This window comes from Rhinatrema bivittatum, chromosome 4, assembly GCF_901001135.1.
Source record: "Rhinatrema bivittatum chromosome 4, aRhiBiv1.1, whole genome shotgun sequence".
Taxonomy (NCBI): Eukaryota; Metazoa; Chordata; class Amphibia; order Gymnophiona; family Rhinatrematidae; genus Rhinatrema; species Rhinatrema bivittatum.
In genome coordinates, this window is record NC_042618.1 from 284584571 (window position 1) to 284609424 (window position 24854).

The following is a 24854-nucleotide window of genomic DNA, read 5'->3' on the forward strand; positions in this document are numbered from 1 at the left end:
CATGGTCCATAGTATCAAAGGCTGATGAGAGATCTAAAAGCACAAAAAAATAACTTTGACCAGTATCGAAGCCTCTTAAAACAATATTCATAAGTGCAATTAAAAGTGTTTCAGTGTTAAAATACTTTCTAAAACCAAAATGGTTAGGTAGTAAAATATTATTAGATTCTAAAAAAGAGTCAAGCTGTTTTTGGATCACTTTTTCTAAACTTTTTACTAAAAAGACAGGTTGGAAATGGGCCTACAATTATTTAATTGTGTGCTATCTAAATTTGTTTTTTTAAGAATTGGTTTAATTATAGCATTTCTCAATACATCAGGAAAGGTACCTTCTTTTATCGATAAATTAAAGATGCAATAGTATTGGTGATAAGTCTGAGGGTAGAAACTTGAATAGCATCTAATGTTTCACGGGGTTCCATTTTTTAATAAGAGACTCAATTTCTAAAGATGAGGTTGGTTCAAAGGTACTCCAACTTATGTCTAGTTTAGTGGGCATCTTAACAACTTGATTAGGGATAAGCTTAATAGGGATGTGAATCGTTTTTTGACGATTTAAAATATCGTCCGATATATTTTAAATCGTCAAAAATCGTTTAGAGGCGATATACAATAGGAATTCCCCCGATTTATCGTCAAAATCGTAAATCGGGGGAAGGGGGAGGGGAAGGGGGAGGGCGGGAAAAACCGGCACACTAAAACAACCCTAAAACCCACCCGACCCTTTAAAATAAATCCCCCACCCTCCCAAAACCGCCCCCAAATGTCTAAATTACCTGGGGTCCCAGTGGGGGGCTCCCGCTGTGATCTTCCACTCTCGGGCCATGGGTGCGTTACCACCTTTGCCCTGTCATATGACAGGGCAAAGGTAGCGCCGGTGCCATTTTGGTTCCTGTCCCCCGACGTCACGAGCGCAGGAGATCGCTCCTGGACCCCCGCTGGACCCCCAGGGACTTTTGGCCAGCTTGGGGGGGCCTCCTGACCCCCACAAGACTTGCCAAAAGTCCAGCGGGGGTCCGGAAGCGACCTCCTGCACTCGAATCATATTTGCCGTATTGCAAAATGGCGCCGGCCATACGGCCATACGGCCAGCACCATTTTGCAATACGGCAATATGGCCATACGGCCATCGCTTCCGGACCCCCGCTGGACTTTTGGAAAGTCTTGTGGGGGTCAGGAGGCCCCCCCCAAGCTGGCCAAAAGTCCCTGGGGGTCCAGCGGGGGTCCGGGAGCAATCTCCTGCGCTCGTGACGTCGGGGGACAGGAACCAAAATGGCACCGGCGCTACCTTTGCCCTGTCATATGACAGGGCAAAGGTAGTGCCGGCGCCATTTCTATTAACGCACCCGTGGCCCGAGAGTGGAAGATCACAGCGGGACCCCCCCACTGGACCCCAGGCAATTTAAGACATTTGGGGGCGGTTCGGGAGGTGGGGGATTTATTTTAAAGGGTCAGGGTGGGTTTTTAGGGTTGTTTTAGTGTGCCGGTGTTCCCGCCCTGCCCCGATTGACCGATTTACACGATTTAAAAAAAAACAAACCGCGACGATCCGATTCCCTCCCCCCCCCAGCCAAAATCGATTGTTAAGACGATCGATCACACGATTCACATCTCTAAAGCTTATTATTGGAGTTTAAAGTATCTATTTTCTTTTTAAAAAAAATAGAGTGATTACATTGCATTTATCTTCTGATAGACCATAGTCTATTCTAGTCGGATTTTTAGTTAAGTTTTTAACAATAGAGAATAATTGCCTAGGATTATGTAAGAAAAGCTCCATTTTTTTCTTAAAAAATTCTTTTTTTTGCGTCTTTTATGTTTTATTTTTTTGTAGCATTTTAAGGCTGCTCTAAAGATTCCTAATAATTGGACTGGTCTTATCTCTTCTCCAATTTAATTCATGTTTTTTAATGCTTGCTTTTGCATCTTTAGTTCTATGCTATACCATGGATTTGAGCTTTGTGTAGGCTTGATTTTTTTAGTCTTTGTTGGGCACAGTTTTTTTAGCAATATTTGAACATTCAAATAGCCAAGCAGAAGTTATGTCAGAAGTATTATCAGCCTTAATGTTATCTTTAATGGAGTGAAATTGTAGATTAAATCATCTACTTTAGGTTGGGGTTGGAAGGTGATATAAATAGGGTCTTCATTAATTTGTCTAGTTGAAAAATAAAATTCTTCCTCACTATAGATTAAAAAATGATCTGACCACGGAACTGGGGTTGAGCTAATAGAAGCATGTTTACAGAGATTGTAATTAGAGAAAATTAAATCAAGAGCATGGCCTGCCTTATGTGTAGGGGCCTGAGAGAAAAGACTATAACCAAGGGCAGATAGGGAATCAATTAAGATAGAACATGTATTATTATCTAAAGGGTTGTCATCCATATGTAAATTAAAATCACCTAAAATCAGGGAAGGTTTTAGGGTTTAGTGAATACTGTAAGAAATTCAATAAGTGGAGAAATATTGTGATTCAAAAGGCAAGGAAGACAATACAATAAGAGAGCTTGCACTTGATCAGATTCAAAAGAGCTATCTCATAAGATGGGGCAAATCTATTGGTACGATTTCATCTTAAATTGTTTCCGTATTATTAACATTATGCCACCTCCCCTATGGTGCATTCTCAGAATTGCAAATACATCATAATTTGAATTGATTAATTGATTAGTTATTACGTTGTCAGTAGATATCAGCCAGGTTTTCGGTCACGGCGAAAAAATCTGTTTTTTTTTCCATGCAATAATCTGTTATCAAGGCAGGTTTTTTTTTACTTATGGCTTGTATATTAATTAAGAAAAAATGTTAGAAACAGGCAGTTTGTGACAGTAATTTTGTTACTACATGGTATGTTAATCTTCATACCTCGAAATGTTGTGTCTTTTCCATCATCTCCACTGTCTTCTCAGAGTATCTTCATGGTTCCCAAGTCATCAGCCTTTGGGTACCTTGCTTCAGATGACCTGCAACTATGAGCTACCATCACATAGCGGCAAACTATGTGCTTGTGATCAGTGTCTTCGCTTGTAGGAGTAATTGCTCTGCTTGGTTCCCAGATCAACAGCCTGTTTAGGCCTTTCATTTCAGATGACCTGCAGGAGGCGCCTGCACCCCAATTGATGCCATCTTTGACTGGGATCTGAATTACTTCTTCCTTTCTCGAGTTGAACCAGCAAGTCAGGTCCCTGCTGTTTATGCTCTGCATTTCAAGATCCAACCAATTTCCACATCTCAGCCTGGCTTACCATCTAGTATTTCAGTCCAACGACATCACCTTGCATCCTTATGCTTCCAACATTCATCTACGCAATGTTTGAAACTCACTCACTGGGCGACAGTCGTGACCTCTTTGCCAGTTGCCTTCGGGTTACATCGCAAGTTTCTTCATTCAGCCTTTCAAGGTGTCTGCCTAAGCAAGTCTCTCAGAATACATCTAGTCCTGGCATAGTTCTCAGTATGTTCAAAAATTTCCTTCCATCTTCCAGCCCGCTAGCCTATTCTACTGGCATCCTATCAAGAACCTGGCTTACTAATGATGCTTGACAACATTTCCATCAGTCAAGAAAAACTTTAGTTGCTAACTTAACTGAGAGACGACTTCTACCCTTGCCTAAGAGCCTCGCCCCTTTAAGGAAACTCAAGGAGATCTATGCCGGCAAGAGTCCCTGTCCTGCTTAGTGATTGTAATCTCCACCTCTAGCCTGAGAGAGCCAAACCTACACCTGCTATTATGATATAAAACAAACATCTGTTAACAGGACTCCATCTAGTATTTACTACTGTACAGAATTCTACTTCATCACCACCAGGAAGTGTCCACCTTACATTATCTGTTACCCTTGGAATACCGCAAGTGAAAGAGCTCATGTTTGTTCCAACAACCTATTTCCTGAAAGACTGACTAGTCATCCAAGCATTGGAGTTCCTTAGATTTGGCTCTTGAATCATCAGCTAATGTCTAATATTGTATGCTCATATAGGCTCAGACCCGGACTTGGATATTGTTGAAGTGTTTTCCAACTTTTAGCATTCCCAAGGCTATTCCTTAATGCATTCAAGTCTGCTATCTGGACTCCTTGACCTGGCTTGTTCCATCATCAAATTAGTGGAGTACTAGCCATCTTTAAATCCTTTGATTGGATTTCTCCTCTGTACTCCGATACCTTAACCTCCAACTCCAGCTGCAGTCTTGGAAGAGTCAGAAAGTGATTCTTCGATTATGACCCTGTCTTCATAGACACGATGAAGGTCACAAGCTTATACTACCTTTCTTCATAAAGTGCCTTAGATACAGTCTTGCTGTCCTGCAACTTTATTTATTTATTTATTTATTTTATTTATTTAACAGCTTTTAATATACCGGTGTTCGTGCGAGCACATCACGCCGGTTTACAATAAACTTGAAAGGATGAAAATTACAAAAAACAGGGGGTGGGTAATGGAGCAGGGGTGAAAAAAAGGGGGAGGGAGAGGGGGGAGAAAGTAAAGGAGGAAGGATAGCAGCTGAGAAAGTATCGGAACGTAACAGTATAACGGTTAAAGGAAATATAGTGTATAAAGAAGGGTAAATATATAGAAACTTATTTACAATGGTTATAGCAGGTTATAAATATAACTTATTGAGCAATTAACATAGGTTATAAAGATAACTTATTGAGGAGTTAACATAGGTTATACAGTTTGACTTAGCATTTAAAAGGCTGTACATTTTAGCTTGAGTTACATTGGAGTATAGTGGCTGGGGGAGTGGGGGAGTGGGGGGGTGGGGGAGAGAGGGTGGGGAGGGTGGGTTGGGAGGTCATGGGTTACAAGGAGCTGGTGTCGGGGTAAGCCTGTCTGAAGAGCCAGTTCTTGATGCCTTTTTTGAAATTGGGTAGTGAGGGTTCAAGACGGAGGTGAGTGGGGAGGGAGTTCCAGAGGGCAGGACCTGCGATGGTGAAGGCTCTTTCTCTGGTGGTGGAGAGGCGGGCGGTTTTGAGGGGGGGTGTGTGGAGTGTGCCTGCTGAGGTGGATTTTGTGTGGCGGGTTGAGAGGTGGAAGTGGGGCATTTCCTTAAGCCAGGGGGAGTTGTTCTTGTAGAGAGAGTTGTGAAGAATAGTTAGGGTTTTATATTGGGAGCGGAAATGGATGGGCAGCCAGTGTAGGTCTACTAGGATGGGTGTGATTTGCTCTCTTTTACGTGTGTTGGTTAGGATACGTGCCATGGCGTTCTGAAGGGTTTGTAGTGGTTTGATGGTGGAGTAAGGGAGGCCTAGTAGCAGGGCGTTGCAGTAGTCCACTTTGGAGAAGATAGTGGACTGTAGGACTAGTCTGAAGTCTTGGGTGTGGAGTAACGGTTTGAGCTTTTTAAGGATTTGGAGTTTGTAGAAGCCTGATTTGAGCATGGACTTGATGTGCGGCTTGAAGTTCAGGTGTTGGTCAAGGGTGACTCCCAGGTCTCTTACGGAGGTGGGTAGTGTGGGGGAGATGGTGGGGTGTGTAGGGGTGGTGGAGGGGTCATGTTCAGGTTGTTTGGATATGAGGAGTAGTTCGGTTTTGGTAGTATTAAGAGCAAGGTGAAGGTTGGTTAGTAGGGAGTTGATGGTGATAAGGCAGGTTTCCCAGAAGAGGATGGTTTCATTGAGGGTTTTCTGAATGGGTATAAGTATTTGTACGTCGTCGGCGTACAAGAAGAAGTCAAGGCCAAGGTTTGAGAGTAAGTTGCAGAGGGGGAGGAGGTATATATTGAAAAGGGTAGAGGATAGGGAAGATCCCTGGGGGACACCTTGTCTAAGGGGAACGTGACAGGATTCGAAGTTATCAAGTTTTATGAGGTATTCTCTGTTCGCAAGGTAGGAGGTGAGCCAGTCTAGAGCTGTGTCGGCAACGCCTATCTCTGTCAGGCGTGTGATCAGGATTTGATGGTTGACGGTGTCGAAGGCTGCCGAGATATCTAGTAAGGCAAGTAGGAACGATTTTCCTTGGTCTAGTCCAATAAGTATGGTGTCGGTGATGGCTAAGAGGAGATTTTCGGTATTACGACCTCTCCGAAATCCAAATTGTGATGGGTGTAGGAGGTTGTGGTCCTCGAGGTAGTCGGTGAGCTGGACTTTCTAGAGGACTTTTGCAAGGACTTTTGCAAGGACTTTTGCAAGGAGGACTTTGTACAAAGCCCATCTGTGCCTTCAGTAGTCTTGTCTGAATCTCCGATCACCTCCACTTCATGTTTCCAGCCAAGAATTCTTCATCGCTTCAGTCCTCCACAAGAAGTTCCAGCTTCAGTTCTTTCACCCCTCTCAGTTGAAGAAAAGAGACCTGGGGAGGGGGTCTTTTGAGGAGGGGGTGCTGTTGCGATGCTACTTGTGGGCTAGGCCCACAAGCAGCCTCTCACCTTGCAGCAGGGCCTGGAGGCCACCACTGCCATCGCTGACCGCTGTCCACTCCCCTCGCAGCTTGGAGACCGCCTTCCTTTCTCCGTGGCCCAGAGGCCGCCACCATTGTTGTTGGTCGCCGCCATTGCCTTGTGGCCTGAAGGCCTCCACCATCACTGCCGCTGTTCGGTCGCCCGTATGACATGGTGAGGGCAAACGTAGTGCCGGCGCCATTTTGAAGATTGGCAATACGGCCCGCGCGCAAGAGGTCACTCCCGGACCCCTGCTGGACTTTTGGCAAGTCTTATGGGGGTCAGGAGGCCCCCCAAGCTGGACAAAGGTCCCTGGGGGTCCAGCGGGGGTCCGGGGCGATCTCCTGCACGCGTGACGTCGGGAACCAGGAACCAAAATGGCGCCGGCGCTACCTTTGCCCTGTCACATGATAAGGGCAAAGGGCCACCGGCGCCATTTCTCTCAATGCAGTCGTGGCCAGAGAGAGGGAGATCGCGTCGGGACCCCCCCCCCCCCCCCACTGGACCCCAGATAATTTAAAACATTTTGGGGGGCTTCGGGAGGGTGGGGGATTTGTTTTAAAGGTTCGGGGTGGGTTTTAGGGTTTTTTTTGGTGTGCCGGTTTTCCCGCGCCCTATTTAACGATACAATACAAATGCCCCTGACGATAAATCGGGGGCATTTGTATTGTATCGTGCACTCTAACGATTTTGGACGATTTTAAAATTATCTGACGATAATTTTAATCGTTAAAAAACGATTCACATCCCTACTAATAATTCCCAACATTCTTTTTGCTTTTTTGACTGCCACAGCACACTGAACTGATGATTTCAATGTGTTATCCACTATGACGCCTAGATCTCTTTCTTGGGTAGTAGCACCTAATAGGGAACCTAACATTGTGTAACTATAGCATGGGTTATTTTTCCCTATATGCATCACCTAGCACTTGTCCACATTAAATTTCATCTGCCATTTAGATGCCCAATTTTCCAGCCTTACAAGGTCTTCCTGCAATTTATCACAATCTGCTTGTGATTTAACTACTCTGAACAATTTTGAATCATCTGCAAATTTGATTACCTCACTCGTCGTATTTCTTTCCAGATCATTTATAAATATATTGAAAAGAAGTAAGGTTCCCAGTACAGATCCCTGAGGCACTTCACTGCCCACTCCCTTCCACTGAAAAAATTGTCCATTTAATCCTACTCTCTGTTTCCTGTCTTTTAGCCAGTTTATAATCCACGAAAGGACATCGCCATCTATCCCATGACTTTCTACTTTTCCTAGAAGCCTCTCATGAGGAACTTTGTCAAATGCCTTCTGAAAATCCAAGTACGCTACATCTACCGGTTCACCTTTATCCACATGTTTATTAACTCCTTCAAAAAAGTGAAGCAGATTTGTGAGGCAAGACTTGCCTTGAGTAAATCCATGCTGACTTTGTTCCAATAAACCATGTCTTTCTATATGTTCTGTGATTTTGATGTTTAGAACACTTTCCACTATTTTTCCTGGCACTGAAGTCAGGCTAAACGGTCTGTAATTTTTCGGTTCTCCCCTGGAGCCCTTTTTAAAAATGGGGTTACATTAGCTATCTTCCAGTCTTCAGGTACAATGGATGATTTTAATGATAGGTTACTAATTTTTACTAATAGGTCTGAAATTTCATTTTTTAGTTCCTTCAGAACTCTGGGATATATACCATCCAGTCCAGGTGATTTACTACTCTTCAGTTTATCAATCAGGTCTACCACATCTTCTAGGTTCACCGTGATTTGGTTCAGTCCATCTGAATCATTACCCGTGAAAACCTTCTCCAATACGGGTACCTCCCCAACATCCTCTTCAGTAAACACCAAAGAAACGAAATCATTTAATCTTTCCGCGATGGCCTTACCTTCCCTAAGTGCCCCTTTAACCCATCAATCATCTAACGGTCCAACTGACTCCCTCACAGGCTTTCTGCTTCGGATATATTTAAAAAGGTTTTTACTGTGAGTTTTTGCCTCTATGGCCAACTTCTTTTCAAATTCTGTCTTAGCTTGTCTTATCAATGTCTTACCCCAATATAGACTGGGTAAATGTATCATCGGGTCACGCTAGAGAGATAACGTTACTGGATGGAATAAATGATAGCTTTATGGAGCAATTGGTTCAGGAACCGACGAGAGAGGGAGCAATTTTAGATCTAATTCTCAGTGGAGCACAGGACTTGGTGAGAGAGGTAACGGTGGTGGGGCCGCTTGGCAATAGTGATCATAATATGATCAAATTTGATTTAATGACTGGAAAAGGAACAGTGTGCAAATCCAAGGCTCTCGTGCTAAACTTTCAAAAGGGAAACTTTGATAAAATGAGAAAAATTGTTAGAAAAAAACTGAAAGGAGCAGCTACAAAAGCAAAAAATGTCCAAGCTGCTCCTTTCAGTTTTTTTCTAACAATTTTTCTCATTTTATCAAAGTTTCCCTTTTGAAAGTTTAGCTCGAGAGCTGTGGATTTGCTTACTGCCCCCCTTCCGGTCATTAATTCAAATTTGATCATAATATGATCACTAGGGGTGTGCATTCGTTTTGAACTTAAATGTAAAACGCAACTTTTTTTTTTTTTTTTACTTAAAAAAGTGATGAGGCGAAAACGATCGGATTTCCAACTTATTCAACATAGCTATGTTGAATAAGTTGGAAATCGCAATTGTTGATCCTAAATAAAATTTTAAACCCCCTCACCCTCCTTAATCCCCCCCCAAGACTTACCAAAACTCCCTGGTGATACAGCAGGGAGTCAGGACGCCATTTCTGCTCCTTTGCGAGGAGCATGTGACGTCGGCGTCATGTCAGAGTGACCCGGCGTCACGTGATTCCCCGCGCGATCGCTCCGGGGGGGGGGGGAGGCTTGGGGGGGGGCTCCTGACAAGGCCCCCCCAAGCTGGCCAAAAGTTCCTTTTGGGCGCAACGAGGGTCCCCCGGAGCGATCGCGCAGGGAATCACATGACGCCGCGTCACTCCGACGTGACGCCGATCACTATTGCCAAGCGGCCCCACCACCATTACCTCTCTCACCAAATCCTGTGCTCCACTGAGAATTAGACCTAAAATTGCTCCCTCTCTCATCGGTTCCTGAACCAATTGCTCCATAAAGCTATCATTAATTCCATCCAGGAACTTTATCTCTGTAGCGTGTCCCGATAATATATTTACCCAGTCAATATTAGGGTAATTGAAGTCTCCCATTATTACCGCACTACCAATTTGGTTAGTTTAGTCCTCCATGGCTCCTCCTGATGACATTGCTGAGGCATCTCCTCTTCAGCCCTATAAAGAGGGCCTTCTGTCAGTCTGTCTTTGCCTTCACAAGTAGCTAGTCAGCTCCTGGATTCTCCATTCCAGCTCTTCAATCCAGGAGACCTCCGTGATCCTTCATCGCTTCTTCAAGGCACTCTGTTCTTCATGGGAATTCCCTTGTCTTCATCTATGGCTTTTGATCCCTCGTCTTTGTCTTTGTTCCATGTCCTGGTCTCTTGTCAGATCCTGCATCCTCGTTTGTCCTGATCTCCAGATGTCCCTGTCTCCGGATGTTCCAAGTCCTGATGTTCCCGGTCCAGAAGTACCTGTTGTTCCATGCTCCATGTTTCAGATGTTCCTGATGTCCTCATCTCCAGAAGGCCTGATGTCCAGATGCCCTGATGTCCTGATGTACCCGATGTCCTATGTTTCAGACTTAATCCAGATGCATCCGAGTTCCAAGTTCCGAGTCCTGTTCCTGATGTCCTATGTTCCAGTCCTGATTCTGATATATCCACTAGTTTCTAGCTCCGGGTTCAAGCCTTCCCTCGTCCCCCAGACCTCGAATCCAGCCAACCTTCCTGGGAGTAAATCCGTATCAATCCGGTGTCCATTTCCGGTGACTGGAGTCCTCTTCCAGCTGGATACTTCTTCAAGCGCTGCCTGGATTCCTCCTTTGTCCTGAGTCTCTGCGTGGTCCATGACCAGCCTCTTCAGGTTGTGTAGGGCATGCAGTGGGACAGGGCGGTCCATGGCCAGTCCACAAGGGACTGTGTAGGGCGCTCTGAGTGGCAGTGCCAGCCTAAGTCTCCAATTGTCTTCGTCTTGTTCCTGTTCCAGTTCCATCGTCTCTTCCAAGTCCCCAAGTCTCCTCGTCTCATCTGAGTTCTAAGCATCCTTGTCTCGTCCGAGTTTCAAGCATCCTCATCTCATCTGAGTTCCAAGCATTCTCATCTCATCCGAGTTCCAAGCATCCTCATCTCATCCGAGTTCCAAGAATCCTCATCTCATCCAAGTTCCAAGTATCCTCGTCTCGTCTAAGTATCCTCGCCTCATCTGAGTTCCAAGTATCCTCATCTCGTCAAAGTATCCTCGTCTCATCCGAGTTCCAAGTATCCTCGTCTCGTCCAAGTATCCTCGTCTCGTCTGAGTTCCAAGTATCCTCATCTCGTCCGAGTTGAAATTATCCTCATCTCATCTGAGTTCCAAGTATCCTCGTCTTGTTCAAGTCTTCAAGTCTTGTCCAAGTCTCCAAGTTACTATGTCTTGTTCCAAGTTCCAGTACCATCGCTTGTCTTCGACCTCTGTTGGTCCTGTCGCAACTGCCATTCCCAAGTGGCAGGAATGAAAGGGCTATCGAGGGCCAGAGGGCTACCCCAGAGACCAGCATTGTGTTGCTGGGTCTCTCCTGGTGCACTCAGGTTTGGCGGAGGTCAGGGCTCCGGTGGTCAGCCTGTCCGCCCATGCTTGGGCACATCTTGCCAAGCCTCAGCTCTTCTTCGGAGTTTCTGGGGTCGTTCCATGGCCTAAGGGCATACTAAATCTCCCCAGAAATCTGGACCGCTCCCTAGCTCTCCCATAACAGGTAGTACTGTCATCACCCAAGACGTTAGCTGACTAAATGAATATTTGGGCACTTATCCAGCTAAATTCTAGCCGGTTAATAACATAGCTGGCTAGACTTTAGCTGGCTAGGTTAGGAGCATTCCAGGGGTGTAACTGAGAGGAGATGAGTTATTCAGTTAAGTCAGCCAGCTAACTCTGATATTCAGAGTTAACCAGATGACATAGCCATTTAAGTTTCACTGGGTCAAAGAGCTGTCCTAAAGTTTAACAGCTATAGTTAGCTGGCTAACATTTAGATAGCCGTCTATATTCAATAGTGCGGTTTCACTATTGAATATACCTCCAAAGATGGCTGGATAAGTTTATCTGGCTAACTTTTCTGTTACGCGCCCCGTCCGTGTCCGTCCTGCGTACGGGCCTGCTCACCTTCATGGTTCCATGGCAGGTCCCAGGCCGACCTCCCTAGTGGCAGCTGCTAGCACTTCCAGGCCCCGGCGTCCTACTGCGCACCAGGCCTCACGCCAGAGCTCGGTGTCTTCGGCGCTGTTGGCCACACCCCTACGCACACGCGTGCGGACCACCCGGCCTCTTGTCGGGCCAAGGGCAGATCTTAGCTCCTTGGCGCACCATGATTGAGTCTCTGTTATAAGGAAGTCCCTGCCTGCACTTCCATGCCTTGGCAATCGGGTCAGCTTATGATAGATTGTCTCCGCGCTTGTACTTGTTCCTGTTTTGTTCCAAGTCTCGTTCCAGGATCCTTCTGTTCCAGTTCTGTTCCTGCCTTGTTCCTGCTTCCTAGTTCCAGCGGGGGTCAGGGAGCGATTTCCCGCCGCGAATCGTTTTCGTACGGAAAATGGCGCCGGCAGGAGATCGACTGCAGGAGGTCGTTCAGCGAGGGTTCCGGCGCCTCGCTGAACAACCTCCTGCAGTCGATCTCCTGCCGGCGCCATTTTCCGTACGAAAACGATTCGCGGCGGGAAATCGCTCCCTGACCCCCGCTGGACCTCCAGGAACTTTTGGCCAGCTTGTGGGGGGCCTCCTGACCCCCACGAGACTTGCCAAAAGTCCAGCGGGGGTCCGGAAGGACCTCCTGCCGTCCAATCGTGTTCGTCTATGGCCGCCGCCATTTTTCGGCGCCATTTTGGAAAATGGCGCCGGCTGAAGACAACAAGATTCAGGAGCAGGAGCCCGTTCCGGACCGCTGCCGTTCCGGACCGCCGCTGGACCCGCAGGTTATTTAACTCATTTGGGGGGGGGTTCGGGAGGGTGGGGGATTTAATTTAAAGGGTCGGGGGTGGGTTTTAGGGGGTTTTAGTGTGCTGGTTTTGCGATTTTTAGATTTTTAGATTTTTCACAATTTTTCACGATTTTTCACGATATTTTACCCCCCCAAACGGCAACAATACGATTCCCTCCCCCTCCCAGCCGAAATCGATCGTTAAGACGATCGAGGACACGATTCACATCCCTAGTCACTATGAATACACTGTGATGCCCTTTGGGCTATGTAATGCCCCAGAATTCTTTCAACGCCTTATGAACGAAGTCTTATGAGATCTTCTGTACTCCTTGGTAGTCGTATACCTTGACGAAATCTTGATCTTTTCTAAAGACCTGGAATCTCATAGAGATCACGTCCGGATTGTACTGCAACATCTATGAGAGAACCACTTATACGCCAAGCTGGAAAAATGCTTGTTTGGGCATAATCGCTTACCCTTCATAGGGTACATCATTTCTGACTGAGGATTTTCCATGGACCCCGAGAAAGTCCAGGGGATCCGCAACTGGCCTCAGTCAGTAGGCCTCCGAGCCTTGCAACATTTTCTTGGTTTTACCAATTATTACCGGAGCTTCATTGCTTATTACTTCTCCCTAGTCGCCCCACTTACTGCTATGACTAGGAAAGGGGCCAACACCCTGGTATGGACACCTAAAGCACTTGCCGCCTTCTAGACTATCAAGGAAGCGTTCTGCTCTGGTCCCTGTTTGCAGCACCTAGACCCCACATGTCCCTTCGTCGTGGAGGTCGATGCCTCAGCAATTGGCGCAGGAGCCGTCTTGAGCCAGTTTTTCCCCAAGGGCAAACTGATTCCCTGTTCTTTCTATTCACACAAGTTTTCCCCCATGGAATAGCGTTACACCGTTGGTGACCGTGAACTCCTCGCAGTCAAGTTGGCACTCCAAGAGTGGCGCCCCTGGTTGGAAGGGGTGCAACACAAGTTTACCATATTCACTGACCGTAAGAACCTTGAGTGTCTGAAAGAGGCTCAACTCCTAAACCCTCGTCAAGCCCGATGAGCACTTTTCTTCGAATGATTCAACTTCACGCTTTGTTTCTGTCCTGGTTTTAAGAACCTTTGGGCTGATATGCTATCCAGATCATTCAAACCTGAAGATGTCCCTGAAGTTCCTAGCTTCATTTTTGATCCTGCTTGTATTTCCCTTGCCGTGACTACTACAGTTCCTACTGGAAAAAACTGTCGTTCCTAAGAGATTACGTGAACGAGTTCTGAAATGGGCTCATTACTCCAAGTTGGCAGGCCATCCGGGCCGTGCCAGAACCTTAGAGATGTTAGGAAGACACTATTGGTGGCCCAATATGGTGCAAGACTCCAGAAACTATGTGGACTCGTGTCCCATCTGTGTGTCCCCCATCTGTGCTCAGCAGAAGCCGCCTACTGGAAAGCCCTGGGGCTTACTGCAACCACTCCTGGCACCTACCGAACCATGGGCGAGAATCTCGACAGACTTTATTACAAACCTGCCTCCTTCCCAGAACAACACGGTGATTTGGGTCATCATCGATCGTTTTTCGAAAATGGGTCACTTTATTCCTCTGCCGGGCCTCCCTTCAGCCCCGGAACTTGCAAAACTGTTCTTAAAGAACATCTTTCATCTTCATGGACTCCATAAGGAGATCATATCCAATCGGGGACCACAGTTTGCTGCAAAGTACTGGTGTTCTCTATGTAAGAAGTTCAACATTTCCTTAAGCTATACATCGGCCTATCATCCACAGGCCAATGGCCAAGTAAGAGGACCAATCGGACCCTGAAGACGTTCCTCCACTCCTATGTAAATGATCAGCAAGATAATTGGTCTGATCTTCTTCCTTGGACAGAGCTGTCGCACAACACCATGTTGCTGCAGCCACCGATGTTTCCCCATTTTCTGTGGTATTCGGACGGCAGCCCCGCCTGCCTCTTCCTGTTCCCTTGACAGTTCTGTCTCCAATGGCACAATCCATGGCTAATATCATTTGTCAGGTATGGAACCGAGTAAAAGAGTGTCTTTCTCAAGCCGCTGAACAACTTCAGCTACCTCGTGCCTTGGGTATCCATAATACGTTTCATGTGTCCTTGTTGAAGCTGTTGGTCCTCTCCTGGCCCTCATGCAGAGTTCCCTCTCCTCCACGGGTCTCTGCTGAACCTGACTTCTCCCTCCAGGTAAGAGAGGTCCTTGACGTTCGGCAGCTTCGAGGAAAATGGGAATACCTCTTAGCCTGGGAGGGTTACAGGGCTGAGGAGAATTTGTGGGAACCTTCCCATAATATCCTTGATAAGGAGCTCCTGAAAGCCTTTCATAGGGATCATCCTGACAAGCCACGGCCATGTAGGGGGAGGCCTAGAAGGGGGGGTACTGTTACACGCCCCATCCACACCCGACCCACGCATGGGCCTGCTCACCTTCATGGTTCCATGTCAGGTCCTGGGCCGGCCTCCAAAGCGGCAGATGCTAGCACTTCCAGGCCCCGGCATTCACCGGGCCTTCTACTGAGCACCAGGCCTCACGCCGGAGCTCGGCATCTTCAGCGCTGTTGGCCACGCCCCTACGCACGTGCATGCAGACCGCCCGGCCTCTTGTAGGGTCAAGGGCGGGTCTTAGCTCCGTGGCGCACCCTGATTGAGTCTCTGTTATAAGGAAGACCCTGCCTGCACTTCCTTGCCTTGGTAATCGGGTCGGCTTATGCTAGATTGTCTCCACGCTTTTACTTGTTCCTGTCTTGTTCCAAGTCTCGTTCCAGGATCCTTCTGTTCCAGTTCTGTTCCTGCCTTGTTCCTGCTTCCTAGTTGCAGTGTCCTCCTGTTCCTGTTCGTCTATTCGTCTTCCCAGTAGTACCTCCGGACTGTCTCTCTGGTACTGACCTTGGTTTGCTACTTGACCTGCCTGTTTGCCTGCCTGCCTTCTGAACCCAGTCTGTTCCTCGACCTGCCTGACTGCTGCCTGCCTCCTGACTCCAGTCTGTTCCTTGACCTGCCTGCCTCCTGACTCCAGCCTGCTACTCGACTCGTCTGTCTTCCACCTTCCTCCTGACTCCAGCCTGCTACTCGACTCGTCTGTCTGCTGCCTGCCTTCTGACCTTAGACTGCCTGTGACCTCATGCTTGACCTCTGCTTTGTTGACCATTCCTCGGACTGACTCTTGGACTCTGACCTCTGCCTGCTTGACCTCGTCTCCAGATTCTGGCTCTGTTCCTACCTTGCCATCACCTAAACTCTTCTGGTCCTCCTTGTTCCACCTGACCTCCAGTTTCGAACCTGACCGTGCTCCCCTTCTGTCTGTGGGCACAACAGACTTCCACTCTCCCATGAGACCCTACAAGGCCCACCTAAGTCCAAGCATCCTGGGTCCCTATGGGCTCCTCCCGGGGGGATCTCGGGCTTCCAGTGGTGAAGCTCTTCCTAGCCTCTGTCTCCTTCTGTGCTCCACCCCCTGGGGGCTGTTGCCTCCTGGTCCCTACCAGGAGGTGCATCTCCACTGCCACAGGACAAGGGTCCACCCCCGAGCGCAACATTTTCTAGCCAGACTGTGTCTGAATATGGACTTCTATGTTTCTAAGTGAGTATTGGGACCGGGTCCAGCATATTTATTATTTATTTATTATATTTTAAAGGCTTCTATACTGTTCTCTACTACTAAAAGCACAAGGCAGTTTACATTAAACATATATAGTCATCAAAACAGAATACATAGTATAGACATAAACAAAATCAGCAATGGCAAAATGCCGGCCCCTTCCTAAGTCATTAAAAAGGTTTGGGGGTGGGGGGACTAGAAGAACATGTCTATTTAATATTTATTATTTAATATTTATGTTCTTATGTTCAGAAACTCTGTTTAATGTAACGCCTTAACCGCGACAGTTTTGTTCTATGGAAACCGACTTGATTTGATATTTGTATCGAGAATGTCGGTATATAAAAATCCTAAATAAATAAATAAATACATAAATAAATAAATAAATAAATAAATAAATAAATAACAGGACCTTACTATTACACTTTGTTGCAGAAGGAAGGGACTCCATTACCTCAGGTACAAACTTAGATTGTGAGCCCTCTGGGGACAGGGAAATGCATACAGAAACTGAATGTAATCCGCTTTGAAGTGTTTGAAAGGCGGAATATAAATTAATTGGATTGGATTGAATTGGATTGCCCCACTGATGCCTTATCTTCCTGGATGATGACAGCGCTACTTAGCCAGATATCTTTTAAAGATATCCAGTTAAGAAGCATGTTATCTGGCTATACAAGGTCAGATAATGAAAAACCTATCTGGCTATATTCGAACATAACTGGTTAGGTTTTTTTTCTTATCTGGCTATAGTTAGCCATATAACTTTAGGATGATATGTATGGGACAAGTTATCCAGCTAACTTTAGCTGGATAATTTGTCCACTAACTGGCCTACTGATTATAGACCTTGTAGTCTCACAAGGACCTTCTGAGAAGAACAGTATCTGAATTCAGGAAAGCATGAGACAAGCACAATGGATCTCTGAAAGAGGGGTAAGGATTGTAGAAATGGGCAGACTAGATAAGCTGTATGGTCTTTTTCTGCCCTCATGTTTCTATATTTAAAATAGAATGTTGTGGGTGTGGACTTGTAGGCTAGAGCGGGGTTGATGCAACCTACAGAGAGGAGCCCTGCATGTCCCCACTGACAGTTGGCAGACCCAGATGAGGCAGAGGCCCAACTGGAGCTTCGCTTATACCAGCCCACGTTCTCCTCAGGTTGAGCCTTTGGGTGATGGGACTGGCAGGTCTTATGTGGGGGCATCTGTTGGTAGAGATTTGTCGACATAGCTGGATTGGCACAGGAGCGGCTAAAGTGAAACCGAAGGTAGGCTATGGTTGAAGGCTGGCAGCAGCCAGGAGTGTCCAGAAATCAGGTAGTGGTCGGTGGCAGTTGACAAGTGAGAATGTCCAGGAGTAAGGCCAAAGTCAATACAGTCTATACATCCACAGGGCAGAAGGGGTGGATAGGCAGGGCAGGAAAGCAAGGAGCAGAACAAGCAGTTGAAGAACACATAGAAGAAATTAATGTGAAGACAAGGACCACTGCAACTGAAGACGAAGAAAAGGACCACAGCAAGTGAAGACATGGAACTCAACAACTGAAGGACAAGGTTCACTGAGGCAACTCACACTACAGGAACATAAGGAGACCTCTTGCTGAGGCAAGGAAGTTGTGGTCTGGAGGCCTTTTATAGGCCTACCTGCATAATGTCATCGGCCCAAGCTGCAGGGCTTTTCCTGCCGCAGGTCCTTTAAATTTGTTAGTGTCAGCCACATGCACTTAAGGGAAGCATGTTGTCAGCCATAAGTGAAGCTGGTGTCTCAGTGCAAAGAGGAGTGGGACCTAGAGTGGCAGAGAGCGGTGTCCTGCCACGAGTGCATCTTATCCTGCCCAGGGTCCAAATTGAGAGGTGAGAGCAGCAGTTCACAGGGTTAGCCCATGGACCACCAAACACAGTATTACCTTCCCTCTTAGAGCCTTTCTCTGAGGGTCTGGGCTTCCTTGGGAGCCTTTGATGAAACTCCTTTAAGAGGTTATTGGTCTAAGATATTGGAGGCTGACTCCCAGGAGTTTTCTTCGGGTCTGTATCACTTCCTAGAGAGAAGCTCCTCGATTTTCTTTCCTCTATAAAGTGAGTCCAAGACTGCAACAACCTCATACTCTGTGTCCCATCGGTGGTCACATGACATCCAGTAGTTCAGGTGGTGCCCCACAGTGCCATGAAAGCACTAGTGGTTTAAGTAGGGATACATGAAATATGTTGTTTATCCTTAGTGTAGGTGGCAACTTCAATTTGTATGTGATGGGCCCCAGATGACAAAGTACAGGGAAAGGTCAGATGTAGCACGCAGCCACATATATGGAAGGAGCCCTCAAGCGTAGATGTTGTGTGCTCAGCCACACTTTTTCTCCCACCTTAAACTGTAGGACTGGTCATCTGTGGGCAACTGCCGCCCTCTTGGCTTTGTCAGTGGCTTTCTGGATTAGGTGATTTGTGTATGCCCATAGTTCTTGCAATTCTTGGGCAGATAATTGAGCCACTGGTGACGGCACTGTTATGGGTAGTGGCAGCAGAGGCAGTGGTTGCTTGCCATAGACCAGCTGTAATGGAGAAGATCCAGTGTCAGATCCCCACCATTAGCAGGCAACCAAGATGTGGCAGAGTCCCAACTGGAGCTTTGCCTGTACCAGCCCAGGCTCCCCTACTGTTGAACCTTTGCATGCCTGGGCCAGCAGGTCTTAGGTGGGGGCCTTTGCTGGTGGAAAGATCCATTGATGTAGCTGGGTTGGCACAGGAGAAGATGAGGTGAATCTGAAGGCAGGCTATAATCAAGAGGCAAGTGGCAGTCAGGAGTATCCAGAAGTCAGGCAGTGGTCAGTGGCAGGTGTCAAGCGAGAATGTTCAGGCACCAGGCCAAGATCAATACCAGGTATCCATCCATAGGGAAGGAGGTGCAGATAGGCAGGGCAGGAAGGCAAGGAGCAGAACAAGCAGGTGAAGAACACAAAGAAGAAATGAAGGTGAAGACAAGAACCACTGAAATTGAAGAAACGCAAGAACTGGAGGATAAGGAAGGCTGAGGCAATTCATACTACAGAAACATAGGAAGACCTGTTGCTGAGGCAAGAAAGTTGATGTCTGGAGGTTTTTTATAGGCCTAGCTGCATGATGACATCGCCCACGCTACAGGCTCTTTAAATTTGTTAGCATCTACCGTGCATGCACCTAAGGGAAGTATGTTGGTAGGCAGATGGCTGAGTCCAGCCATGAGAGAAACTGGCGACATCTCACCGTGAAGAGGAGCAGGACCTGAAGCGGCAGAGAGCAGCGTCCTACCATAAGTATATCTCATCCTACCTGGTGCCCAGACTAAGAGGAGAGGACAGCGATTTGCAGGGTTAGCCCACGGACCGCCGAAAGCAGCTTAGAAGACACTCATGGAAGTATCAAAACATCCAAAGAATTTGAAAAATTTGGATCATACTGTGCTTTTTTCCGTGTTTTTCAACAAAAATGCTTAGTAAAAATTTTTAAGTGAAAAGAAATTGTCAAAAATACATGAGGTATATAACAGAAGGAAGAATGCTAATGAATAGGAAAGATATATGTGAAACTTTCAGCTACAAAATACCAGTGGTATAGTCACTGTCTTCAGTTAAACTGCACATAGTAACCCAGGTTGAATTCCTTATACCAAAGTATCATGAATATTTTCTTAACTCACCGTAACAATGCTCTTAGCTTTCACTCTGATCTTAGGTGGAAATCTATATTTGATCACTGGATGGCCACCAACATTCTGCTGGAGAATATAATCTCCAATGTCCTCTTCCTTTTCAGAACTGTTCAAGAGCTTAATACAATGACCATTTGCATGAACCTCAGCTATTTTCATGTTTCCAACAGCACTGAAAAAGAAAAATAATCACAAAGATACAGTACATTATAATGAATATTTTTTGCCATTAATAATATTAACATCACTAATTGTGATAGACAAGAAAATGTTTCAATATAAATAAATATAAACTGTTAATCATTTTGGGGGCATTAATCAAACTGCCCATATTGGTACAAATAATGTTTGTAATTCTTAATTGCAGGGTTTGCATCAATAATCAAAGCAAAATTATGAGTGTAGTTTTCATATTATTATTGCTGTAGGGTCAAAGTACATGCAGTATTTGCACTGGCTTTGTATGCAGGTCATAGCTGGATTTAAGATTTTGACAAGCATAGGCAAAGTGCTGTGGCATCACCCTTTCGCAGCTGTAACAGCACATTGCCCTAAAACAAGCAGAAACAGGCTCTTCTTTGGCCTTGAAATTTTAGGCACCTTCAAAATGTTGCAGTTACCTACATTTGTTGCCCTTGCCTACATCTGGGCCTGATGCAGGCAAAAAATTAAAGGAAATAAATGCATGAAGATTTTACAATGCAATCTGTATGGGTTATTTTCTTCCCTGACCGAAAGATGCCCTTGGGAACACTTTCTGACAACAGGTCAATTTACCTGTTTTGAGGGTGGGCAACTTTCAAAAAGTCAATTTATATGCATACAAGGAGGATACATGTCAAACAACTCCACCTAGCCCCATATACCTTCGTATATGGGTCCATGTATATTGACTATGTATTTTACAAGCTGCATGGATGCATCTGCACAATTTTTAAAATACACGTAACAAATTGCCCGGAAGTACATAAGAACTTTTCAGTACACGCACACTTTCGCAAGGTGCACAGGTGCACAAGTGTGCATGTTTGTCTTTTGCATTTCTGAAACCAGGCTGAATAACAAAGATAATGTTGTTATGAACCCTCCTGTAGCTGGGCTACGGGAGGCTTCTTACCTCTTCCTGGAGGCTGCTCCAATCCAGGGCCTCGCCTGCGAACTGTTCAGGATTTGCTCCAGGGCCTGGGAGGCCTCGATGTCCGTGGGGCCTGCCTGAAGGCTGCTTGTATTTGCATGGACTTCCTGGTTTGAGCCACGCCCTTCCCTAGGGGCCGGCCCGCAGCACTTCTCCGTAGTTATAGGGCCAGCTAGGTGTGGGCCTGCCAAACTCCTCCCAGGGAGTCGCCGGTCTGCAGCCCCATAAAAGGACTTCAACTTCAGTCTGTCTTTGCCTTGCATCAGCGTGAGTTCCCTCTGGAGGCTCCCGCCTGCCAGAGCTTTGTAAGGTTTTCCGTTCTTTGTGGGGCTCCTCGTCTCGTCTGCTTTTATACCATGTCTTCGTGTCTTGATGTCTTGCCTGAGGTCCCTGACCATGTCCTGATGTTCCGCCATGCTCTTCCTTATCCTGATGTGTCTGCCTGCCAGGATGTTCTTCCCTGCGTCTTCATCTGCAGTGCTCTTGAGCCTTCCAGTACCTGTAAGGCCGGGGATCCCTCAGATGAGGTTGTGCCCGAGTGGACCAGCCTACAGGTGGACTGTGTGTCCTGTGCTCCTGAGCCTCCATTCCCGCCAGCCATGGGGGAAGCTTCAGATGACACCGGCTTCGTCATTGGAGTTCCTCTTTGCCTGGACCTACCCTGCGCTAGTCCCGCTCTCCTCGTGGTCCGTGACCAGCCTCCAAGGGCTGTGTAGGGCGCGCAGTGGGACAGGGTGGTCCGCGACCAGCCCATTGGGTCCGCCCATGAAGGTGGGCTGTGTAGGGTGCACTGAGAGACAGTGCCAATGTTCCCCTGCCTTATGTCTTGCCCGGTTTGGATGTGAAGTTCCTCGTCATGTCAGTGATGCCTTCTGCATCAGCCCAAGTATCTTCATCAGTGATGCCTTCTGCGTCAGCACAAGTGTCTTCGTTGAGATGCCGTTACATCAGTCATAGTCCTGTCTATGTGTCAAGGCCTCTGTTTGCCCTCAACCTCAGGCCAGGCCTGCTGCTCCAATGCCGATCAAGCGGCAGGTCCGAAAGGGCTCGGAACAGTCGGAGGACCGTTCCCCTACCAACATCACATGTTGTTGGCTCTGGAAGCTTGCAGGCCTGGCAGAGGGTAAGACCGTGTTCAGCCATGTGGAGCCACCGTCAACCCTCAGCTTGACCCTGAAGGTCTGGGTCCGGGCTGAGGCCCAAGAACACACTAAAACACCCCTGTCTCAACAAATGTACTTTTAAATCAAATTGATCATCCCAACTATGGATTCTTCCACTTCCCCAGACCTAAATGTAAAGGTGGAGTCCTACCAAAAATCAGTAAAATAGAACTCAAACTCACAGCTTACAAAGTATAGATTAATCTACCCTGCAAGGTGGCAATACTAAATTCACTACAATTAAACATAAGATTGGGCCGCATCTTTTCCTGTTGGGGTCTGGCCGGTGAGAGGCCCACTTGTACTTACTAATTTCCGGCTTCCTGCCTGCTGGTGACGTCGGAGGAGGAGCCGGGTAGGCAATAATACGCTGCTTACTCCGGCGCGTCGCCACCGCATCTTTTCCTGTTGGGGTCTGGCCGGTGAGAGGCCCGCTTGTACTTACTAATTTCCGGCTTCCTGCCTGCTGGTGATGTCGGAGAAGGAGGAGCCGGGTAGGCAATAAGACGCTGCTTACTCCGGCGGTTAAGCTGCGCGCGGTCAAGGGGCGCGTGCTTTGCCCGGCTTAGCCCGGATTAGAACGGATTGGGACGGAGAATTCTAAAGCTGCGGCCGTAGAGAACAGTATTCAGTTAAGTATAAGATTTACTTGTCTCATTGAAAGCATTCCTTTAAAGAACTTTCAGTTGGAGTTGATACACTTTCTACTCCAGTCAAAATGTATCAGTCAACTATAGCGGAGTGTTTTCAAACTCCCCCCATGCGAACACCGGTGAGGGCCGCTAGCAGACTGACTCAGGAGCAGGAGATAGTCTGCTTGGCCAGTGAAACATCCTTACCCCCGGTGCCCCAGAGAAACCTGCTCCTCCATCTATAAGACCTGAAAAATCTGTTTTACTTTTAAGGGATTCCCTTAGCTCCCAAGGAGACATTGGTGATGCATTGAAAATCTCAGAGGGCAGTGAAGAACAGAGGCCCTGGGATGCCAAGGATGGTTACATACTGGACACAGATCGAGGAAATGGGACTTCACAACAGTTAGGAGATGTAGTATCTAATTTGAAAATACAGGATATACCTATTATCACCCCTAAAAAATTCTCATTGGAGGAATTGGGATTGATGATTATTAATATGCAAAAGTCAATAAATAATTTAACTATCAATGTCCAAGAAGTCTTAAAAAAGAATGTGTATTTGCAGGGGAAAATTGATAATTTAGAGAAAAATGCCAATATTCTTGATGAGAAAATGGGAGAAATTAAGAAAACTCAGGTGAATTTGATAAAATCCGTACAAGAACACGAGGGGAAAATAGAAATATTAGAGAATCAAAACAGGAAGTTAAATTTAAGACTTTTAAATTTTCCTAAAGTTCATTTGGTTACTCCAGTAGATTTATTTAACAGCTACTTGAAAAATATTTTAAAATATTCAGAAACTTCAATTCCTAAATTATCTAAGATTTATTATCTACAACAAGTGAGGGAGGATAACAATCAGAAAGATATGGAAAATTTTAATTTGACGGAATTTCTTGAAAAGTCATACGAATCTAAAATTGATAATAGAGCTACTTTATTAGTTCAATTCCTATCTTACTCAGAGAGAGATGCAGTGTTAAAACTGCATTTCAGACAACAAAAACAGAATTTTTATGGTGCACCCATAAGAATTTTTCCAGATGTTGTGCGAAAACTCAGATAAGACATAGAAACTTTATTGCACTTCGTAAGGAAGTGCAAGAAAGGGGTGCACAATTCTCATTAAGATATCCCTGTAAATGCTACATAAAACATTTAGAAAATACATATATTTTTAATCACCCAGACCAATTAAGAGCATACCTAGATACACACTCCTAAGAGTTGTTATGATGGGATAATTAAATATGACTTGGGGGAACATAAGAACATAAGAAATTGCCATGCTGGGTCAGACCAAGGGTCCATCAAGCCCAGCATCCTGTTTCCAACAGAGGCTAAAACCAGGCCACAAGAACCTGGCAATTACCCAAACACTAAGAAGATCCCATGCTACTGATGCAATTAATAGCAGTGGCTATTCCCTAAGTAAAATTGATTAATAGCCATTAATGGACTTCTCCTCCAAGAACTTATCCAAACCTTTTTTGAACCCAGCTACACTAACTGCACTAACCACATCCTCTGGCAACAAATTCCAGAGCTTTATTGTGCGTTGAGTGAAAACGAATTTTCTCCGATTAGTCTTAAATGTGCTACTTGCTAACTTCATGGAATGCCCCCTAGTCCTTCTATTATTCGAAAGTGAAAATAACCGAGTCACATCTACTCGTTCAAGTCCTCTCATGATCTTAAAGACCTCTATCATATCCCCCCTCAGCCTTCTCTTCTCCAAGCTGAACAGCCCTAACCTCTTCAGCCTTTCCTCATAGGGAAGCTGTTCCATCCCCTTTATCATTTTGGTTGCCCTTCCCCCTTCTCTGGGGGAAGACAAGATACAAAATTTAAAGGTATATACTTATTGTTTTGCTCCATGTTTTATTTGACGTTCACGTTCTCTAATATTTCCTTTTTATTATCCTTGGTATTGTAGGATAAGTATGAGATAAATATGTATTTGCTTTGAATTTCTTGTGAAATATTGCCCTCATAAAATCCAATTGTTTCTGTTTATAAAATTTTGAAATGCAATAAATTAAAAATTAAAAACCAAAAACAAAAAAAACATAAGATTAGTCTATTGCCTCCCCCCTGGAACTCTTCAAAAAGATTGCTCATCCCTAATTGAATTATTCACTAAAGCATTT

At 46.0% G+C, this 24854-nt stretch overlaps 1 protein-coding gene across 1 annotated transcript in view; it reads right to left on the minus strand.

Annotated features, from left to right (window-relative positions):
• The window catches only part of LMNTD1 (lamin tail domain containing 1), a 1277316-nt gene that overhangs the window by 870646 nt on the left and 381816 nt on the right, over window positions 1-24854 (minus strand). Inside the window, exon 6 of the mRNA XM_029600162.1 lies at window positions 19754-19937. Within this exon, the coding sequence (XP_029456022.1) occupies window positions 19754-19937 (184 nt within the window). The remainder of the gene's footprint in view (window positions 1-19753; window positions 19938-24854) is intronic.